Source organism: Silurus aristotelis (genome assembly GCF_946808225.1).
Source record: "Silurus aristotelis genome assembly, chromosome: 17".
Taxonomy (NCBI): Eukaryota; Metazoa; Chordata; class Actinopteri; order Siluriformes; family Siluridae; genus Silurus; species Silurus aristotelis.
Window position 1 is genome coordinate 22080317 of NC_139590.1, and position 8696 is coordinate 22089012.

Consider the following 8696-nt stretch of genomic DNA (forward strand, 5'->3'; position numbering starts at 1 on the left):
TTCCACTAGATTTTAGCTTTTGGCTTTGAGGCACAGATATTGGACAAGAGTGCAATTTGTAAATCACAAATACAGCCTTAAAAACTCCAAGCTTAGAATCTTGCTATGGTTTTTAATATGGTCCTCGGTATGACACTCTGAATTTCACATCTACGCAACATAGATATGGAGAAGCACCAAATACTTCTCCATATCTAATTACAACTAATGCAAACCAGAACTCTGTCTCCCTAAATAACAAATATCTCTATACACTCACCAGAAGTGATTACAGAACTAATAACGAAATCTGAGGACGTAATTAAATCTGGAAGTTAATGAAAAACGTGTATTTATTAATACTCATTTGGTTAATACGTTATATATAGGAAGCGAATTTGAACTCGTACACACTTCCACACTCGTATGCGAGATAGCTGTGGCACCTTCGAGCTTTTTCCAGAAATGTTGACGTTAATGCCGAGCCCGCGCGCGGAATACCGGAGAAGGAAACGCTGGCCTTATCTCTCACTGCTCACTGTGAATACGGATTCAAATCAGCAGGGGGTACAGCTGCACTCGTCATTAGCATGCACACAGAAGCACACACACACACAAACACACACACACACAATTTTTTCAAAGTAACCCACACTTCAGAAAGCAGCATTTACACTCCTCGGCATGCACGTTTCCTGTTGCGCGCACACGCATACACACACAATGGTTCATTCAACTCATTAATCATTACAACGCTTGCATCATAGCCAAACTGTATAGGTTATAGTGCAGAAACTACAGGATGTAGCTGATGTTGAAGCTCAGCAGTGTAATCTTATGGCTGAGTAACCACCGGTTAGAGCACAGTAATTAGACAGTATGGCTGAGTAGCTACAAGGCACCGCATGGAAACTAAATGCTATGCATCAAATACTTTGGCTACGGTTGAGCAGCTACAAGGTTGTAGTTGGGTAACTATACGTTACGGTTCAGTCACTTTTAGTTACAGGTTAGTAACTATAGGCTGTGACTCATTACTGAGTCCAGACTGACTCGCTTTAGAGTATAGCTCGGTTTCGGAAGAAGAAAATTGCAGGAGTGGTCGGTTATTACTTCATTAATATGTCAGTCTATTGGATGCGGTGCACTGCTTGCAGACCCGGCTCAGGAGTGTTGGGCAAGAGCGTCAATGGGACCAGGCTTCTCTCGAGTCAAAGTGGAGTCCAGAGTCCCAGCAAAGTTGAGATTAAAGGCGCTCATGCTAGAGTGCAAATCTTCTGACTCTAGAGAAAGCCAAAGGTTCCAAGCTCAAAAATCCAATTTAAAATCCAAGCTCATGAGCTCTAGAATGGGTCGAATCCAGCCCGATATCTTTGTGGAGTTGAACGTTATTAGCCAGGCAACACATCCCAAGACATTGATAACGTATTAGCTAGCATATACCCATACGCTCGAATTCTACACACATAATTCATTTGTGTCTTTTGTCAATTATATTTGTTATACAAAGCTACACTGTGAAGTTCCACCAAACTGAAATACACTTGCCCAAGATAACCTGGCTTTAGAACGTTCCAGAACTCCACTACATTGTACATTGACTTTTCTAAAAAAACGGCCTTGTAGTTTTTTTCCTGTACATGTTGTTGATTTTTTTTTTAAACAGTGAATCACGTCAGTGAGCACATATAGTCTCATGTTGAAATGAAAATGACCTGCCAATAAAGACAAAAGATAAACACACCCACACACACACACGCGCACACACACACACACACACACACACACACACACACACACACACACACGAATACACACCGTCAGGAGGGCGAGACAGCAAGAGGAGGAAATGGCTATGCTAGAGTAACACAGGCTTCCTGCAATTCTCTCTAAACCATTAGTTCTGATTGAATAGTGGAATAGACACACACACACACACACACACACACACACACACACACAATCTTTAATTTACAAACTGGAAATATATTCAATAAATTATGATTTGATCACGATTCAAGCTTTTAAAAATATGAATGTGAAGGCGCGTACAAACTATGTTTCTACACCCTCGCTTGTGGTGTCTTGTTCTTCCACTGATTTCTGAGGTAAACACATTACCTTCTGTACTGTATCTCCACTGGCCCTCAAAATAAATTACATTCTTCTCAAATGCTTTTTTGGTTTATAGCGCCATCTTGTGCCCTCTTTATAGATGTCATTTTGAAGTAAGAAGTGAGTGATCTGAGCCCTTTTCTGTTTGCAGTGGTGATAGACAAGTTGACAGACGAGGTCAGACAGGAGTCTCCATGGCTCCTGGATGATATTGTGATTTGTGGTGAGAGTATGGAGCAGGTTGAGAAGAGCCTGGAGAGGTGGAGGTACACGCTGGAGAGAAGGGGAATGAAAGTCCGTAGGAGTAAGACAGAGTACGTGTGTGAATGAGAGGGAGAGCAGTGGAGTGGTGCGGTTGCAGGGAGAAGAGGTGGAGAAGGTGGAGGAGTTCAGGTACCTGGGGTCAACAGTGCAAAGTAATGGAGAGTGTGTTAAAGAAGTGAAGAAAAGAGTGCAGGCAGGGTGGAGAAGAGTGATAGCAGGAGTGATTTGTGATAGAAGAGTATCTGTGAGAGTGAAAGGGAAAGTTTATAGGACTGTGGTGAGACCTGAGATGTTGTAGGTTTAGAGACAGTGGTGTTGAGTAAAAGACAGGAGGTGGAGCTGGAGGTAGCAGAGCTGAAGATGTTGAGGTTTTCGTTGGGAGTGACGAAGATGGACAGGATTAGAAATGAGTTCATTAGAGGGACAGCACATGTAGGACGTTTTGGGGTATAAAGTGAGAGAGGTTTGAGAGGTTGAGATAGTTTGGACATGTGCAGAGGAAGGACATGGGGTATGTCAGTAGTGCCAACCTATATAAATATAAATATATGAAATAGACAAAAGTATGTCCTTTTTGAAAATCCCATTCTACATTTAGTCTCCATTTGATGTTATAATAACCTGTGGAAACATGTTAGTAAAGTTGGATACTGATGTAGAGGAACTGAGGGGCCTTGAGGTTCCAATTAATACCAAAGGTAAAGTGTTAATTCTTAAATGAAGTGTAAATTTAATGCTACTGCACCCAAAGACGTCCAAAAGACGGTTTGGGGGGGAAGAACCACATATGGTAGTAAGACTTGTTGACTTTTGACCAAATAGCCAAATTCATTCCTTATTAAAGCTTTCGTTTGTTTTTCCTTTTTTTTGTTAAGATTCCTGCTAGTACAATTACTCACTATACTACATTGTGTACATACTTAGTTGTAGCTCATTATTCAAGTCTCTCATCTGCAAAGAATGCGTTTCACACATAAACACGCTTTCACAAAAGATTTTATCCAATACTTTTATTGTGAATGGGGGAACAATGCGTTTCCTGCCGTAACAGAAACGAAACCCTAAAACATAAACGCTGCTTTTGGTCGTTTCAGTGGCGCCGAATCGGAGCTCTGGAGGATCAGGATTCGACTATTAATGACATTAATATTTACGGTAGTTTCTTCTACCTGACCACAATCCTCTTCAGACGGTCTGAAAGAAACCGCGTTTTGTCAGTTTGCTTCATACGTTTAGTTTTCGGAGCACGGTTTATGTCTCCTTTGCCAGTTCGCGTTCACTTAGCAGTCTGCGTGTGGTAACGTGAACGTGGTTAGCAGCATGATGGCAAGTTAATCAAACAGAACAACATCACGATTTTAGTTCAAGTGTCTTCCTATACGTTTTTTTTTTCCAAGATAAATAGATGACGTGTGTTTTGATCGCAGTATATCTCTAACGTCCTGGAAGTGATCTGAGAAGAAGACGTCGTCTCGAACCGATCAAAAGAAAGGAGAAGAATAGTGTATGGACTAAGACTAGACACATGGACATGAAGAATTTTGCTTGGCACCCCTTTTTGTTATTTTTGGCAAGATCTAAAAGGGGCAAGTGATCTAAAACTGTCCACGTAACGGTGCTTTCTTGACATTTAAGTAGCGCTGCTCGGAAAAGCAACTCTTTGGCGTGCGGGTTTGGTTCGATGGCGAGGCGTCGGAGGGGAGCTGCGTTCGCTCTCCGATTCCGAGGGTTCCGTTTCAGCCTGTGGAGAGCCCGTGTCCCCGACCAGCTCCCGCAAGAACTTAAACTTGGACAGGAACAGCTGCCACACCACATACCATCCTGCAAACAAACAGCAGATCGGGTTAAAGTTGAGTCACTTAAAGCGATAAAATCAAACAGTACAATCTTTTATTGTATCATAATCAGCATTATTACCCTAAAAAACACTGATTCCAGAGCACTGAGTATGACTTTCCTTCCAAACTACATTCTCGCTCATTCCAAAGCATATGGCTTGAGTTTGAGCACAGAATCAGGGATCAATTTTCTTTTGGTTCACAATGATTTGTGGTTTGTCTCTTGGATTTAAAAAGCAGAATTGTGTTAAAATTCAATAAGTGTCTGAAAATGATCGGCAATGGAGCGAAGCTTTTTTTTTTATATACCGTATTTTCCGGACTATAAGCCGCTACATTTTCTCACGTTTTGAACCCCGCGGCTTAAACAACGAAGCGGCTAATTTATGGATTTTTCCTGGGGTTTTCTCGGTTTCACAAACTTCAAGCCAAAAAAAACTGTACCCAATAAAATTAGACCAATAAAATTGCGGAACGGGTTCAGGTGAACCAATGAAACTCTTTATATTAAATCAGATGCGCTCCCACTGAATCGGGCCGCACCACATCATAAATATGGATGCGGTTCCTCTGACGTTTGACCTGCCGCTCACTCGGACTGTCTACAGGAAATGCGACTCATTCGTCACGCTGAAAACAACCGGGCATGAAAACGCACTTCACCTGTGTTCTGAGCTGCACGGCATCGGGAGAAAAGATTCACCGATGGTTATTTTTAAACGCACGACGATGCCGAAAAAAAAACTCTCGAGAGAAATAGTTGTGAAAGGAAGGAGGAAGACAGTGAACAATGACTTTCTTGGTAGGCTACTGTTTAGATACAAGCCGTGTAACAGACACTGTCTTTTATTAAAGCCTGTGTAAAGTTCATTAGTTTCAGTGTAGACTGCGGTTTATAGACAGGTGCGGCTTATTTATGCTCAAAATAAAAATCTTTGTCAAATTCAGTGGGTGCGGCTTATATTTGGGTGCGTTCAATAGTCTGGAAATTACGGTATATATATATATATATATATATATATATATAATGGCAGCTTGTGTGTGTGTTTCGGTGACCTTTTAAAAACTGAGTGATGTGTGAACTTTAACCACTGATTGTGTCTGTAATGTAACATCAGAGTTATAGTCCTGTCTGTCAGCACACACTGCAAGCACACACACACACACACACACACACACACTACTCTATACTGGACTATAGAGGTGATCAAATACATTTTAGTTATTAGAGTTAAACAGATCTACCTGTTAGAATGTGATATATGGGGAGGGAGCATGGGAACAAGTCATGTTGGAATAGATTTGTGACGTCACCCGTGAGCTTTAAGGGGGTTGTGTAGTTTTATGTAGGTAGTTTCAACTGATCTGATGAAGGATCTTAAAGTCTTACCGAAGAGCATGAAGAGAAGCACGCAGATCAGAGTGGCCACGATGACCAGCACGGTCAAGCCCAGACTCTGCCACATTCTCCCTCTGTCTTTCCCTCTGTGTCCTGTTGAGCAAAACAAAACACACTCTTTCAGCACCTATAATGTCTTATGATGTCACATCTGATCTGCTGCTGAACATCATCATCATCCTCATCAGTCGCACACAGTTATGAAAAGCAGGCGTTTTATAAATATACGTCTATTAAATGAATAAAACTCTTACAGTCCACTGTTTCCTCACGGGGACGAACACGGGTCATGGAAGGTCTGATGATCTGCCTGTATTAAGCGGTCTACATAACTACGACACGTTTACAGGAATAAAATAAATAAAGATTTCCCGAACACAACTGTACGAGTTGCAGACAACAAAACAAACCGGAAGTTCGTGACTCGGAAGTAGTCATGAGACGCGCGCGCCTGTGACTGGTGGGAAATGTAGTTCCCTGAGTTTGTCGCGCAAAGTATGTGCACTATGTGGTTTCTGGATCTGTAACGGAAACATTATTCGTACCTCGCGTGTTAGCAAAATGCGTCTTCAAACACTTTTAACAAAAATTTGTATTTGTATTAAGAGAATCACTACTAAAGAACTATTTCCGCGTTGAGATGATACTGCGCATGTCTGGTCCTAAAGGATTTCCGGTGGCACCATATTTAAAGCACAGACCTATCAAAACAAAATGACTAACACGCCCTTTTTCAGCCTAGCTCAAATAGATAAGATATTTATAAAATCTAAAAAAAAAAAAAAAAAAAGATCATGAAGTGGAATTACCAAATCGCTTAAATCAAATGTTGAGGAAACAACTTTTCACTTAGAATATAAATTATTTACCTGAAGTACAGTGTTAGACGTGTAAAATTATCTGGTTGAGACCGAGTGAGTCTACACGAGAGTAGCCGTATAGATTTATTGTAGTCTGAAAAAGTCAAAAACATTTGGTTATACAATGTGGATGATGTTTATCTTGTGTTTGGTGAAGGCTGCAGACCAGGAACATCCCCCAAGAGCTGCCGTTTTGGAGATGCTCTGACTCAGACGTCTAGCCACTTAACTTACTCAAATCTTTGCGCTTGCCCATTTTCTCTTTTTCTAAAACATCAACTTTGAGGACAAAATGTTCACTTGCTGCCTAAAATATCCTATTTACTAACAGCTGCCATGATGAAGAGATAATCAGTGTTATTCACTCACTGGTCATAATGTTATAATGTTATGCCTGGGCAGTGTATGTACGTATGTGTGTATATCGGGGCTTAGAACGTAACCTGCACGGGTTCTGAAAATCCACATATTTTGGACGCACCCCCGCGGTCACTTAATGTCAATGTAATACAATAGTGTTTTAAAAAATTTTATGAAATGTGTTAGTGAAAACATAGTTTAAAATGTTATTCCTAACGTTCCTGAACATTCAGTCCTGCTGAGGATTCCTGCCAATTTTAAGATAAACTTATAGAAAAAAATAAAAAATTACATATTATAAAACTGGCGAAAGTTTTATATGTAATTTTTGCACCTAAATAAAAAAAAAAAAATGGGTCTAAAATGATAAAAGAAAACCCAATCTGATTTACAGTTACCACCCTGAGAATGACACGAATGGAAGTCAGGGATAATCCACAACCACATGTAATGTATGTCAGAGATTTGAAGAACTCCCTGATGCTTCAGCTTATACCATAAAAATGACACAAGTACAGGTTTATACAAACTGTCATCAATTTTCACAGTTAAAAATGACTAAATGATAAAAAAAAAAAGAGGTTCATTAGATGGAGAGTTCTGCCTGTTCTAAATTATACACTGATAAAGTTGTGCCAAAAGATTGCATTTACTTAAATGCACTTCAGCAAACAGTGAAAAAAATGTGAGAAAGAGCGTTTTACGTATGTGTATCTGTGCCGCAGCTCTACTTAGAACGAAGCTGTTGGTGTTCACTCCTGGTGCCATTTTTCATTACAGTATATTTCCTATTTTAAGGTTTTCTTCAATCTTCAATTTAGCTCAATAAGGTGATTAGGAAATGTTTACAATAGCTGTCTCATTCCGTATAGAACCGTCTCTGAATGTTACACTATAAGAAAAGATACACCATATCTACTCAATAAAAATGAGGCAACAGATTACAAGCAATATTATGAAGTAAAAAACATTTCGTACTTTGAACTAGAAATCTCACTGACATTCATGGGATAAGAGTCCAAATCAGTGCTAACTTACAAACATAGCACTTTTAGATGTGCAATTCCCAAGCTCTGTAGAAGCTAAACATTGTGTAGCAAAACATGTACACTGCAACTACAGTCTCATTTTCAAGCCAGAAGTTTGCTCACGCATTTCAAACCAGAACTTTGAAAAGGACAAAATGCTGATACTCCATAATGGCATGTGCCAAAACATAATTAATAAAAGTACTAATTAAACAGAGTAAAATACATTTGTACTTTGAACGTACAACAATTGAAATGTCACAACATTCGTAGGACAAAACAGTGCCAACTTACATACATAGCACTTTCAAATGTGCAATTCTCAAGCTCTGTAGAAGATGAACATTTCAATTTCATTTCAAGCCTGAAGTTTGCTCTCGAGGGACTGGACTTTGTTTGAAAGCTTTGAATCATCCAGTTCCAAGAAAAGTTTTTGGAACACCTCAAAGGTGTACTTCAGCTGTCTGGGATAATCGAGATTCAGCACGTAGGTCAAGCCAAGGAGGACAGAGCAAGCCCTTGCAATATCTCCAAGTCCTCTGATGACTTCCACGCCCTCTATGATGATCCCAATGTTCTTTGGGCTGTTGCTTGTAGAAGCTCCAGGCTTTGGGGTTACAGTAATGGCCATTATGACTTGTTCAAGTTCCTCCAAGTTCCCAGTGTCCTGCAACATGAAATTGTTATTGTCTTAGTATAAAACTAGAAAATAAATTTTTATTGTTTTCGTAGCTTATAAATCTATTTTATTAGATTTTATTGTCTCGCAGGCCTTGGTGTCAAATTTTTTATTGTTTTGTTTTTTTCTCTATTCCGCTAATCAGATATGAAACAGTATACTGTTACTAAAATG

The 8696-nt window shown here is 39.8% G+C and overlaps 1 protein-coding gene across 1 annotated transcript; it reads right to left on the reverse strand.

Moving 5' to 3' along the window:
* Positions 1 to 3353: 3353 nt before the first annotated feature.
* On the reverse strand, positions 3354 to 6039 carry smim13 (small integral membrane protein 13). The gene is made up of 3 exons (XM_083566461.1): positions 5850 to 6039; positions 5587 to 5688; positions 3354 to 4179 (listed from the first exon to the last, which is right to left on the reverse strand). Exons 2-3 carry the CDS (start codon positions 5660 to 5662, stop codon positions 3989 to 3991), a joined length of 267 nt encoding a protein of 88 aa, XP_083422587.1. The 5' UTR covers positions 5663 to 5688; positions 5850 to 6039; the 3' UTR covers positions 3354 to 3988.
* Between the last annotated feature and the right edge of the window lie 2657 nt (positions 6040 to 8696).

Excerpts from the sequence above, each read along its gene's own strand:
- smim13 (XM_083566461.1), bottom strand. The coding sequence starts at position 5,662 with ATGTGGCAGAGTCTGGGCTTGACCGTGCTGGTCATCGTGGCCACTCTG. Across the intron at positions 4,180-5,586 it reads GCTTCTCTTCATGCTCTTCG|GATGGTATGTGGTGTGGCAG; the intron begins GTAAGACTTTAA and ends GTTTGTTTGCAG.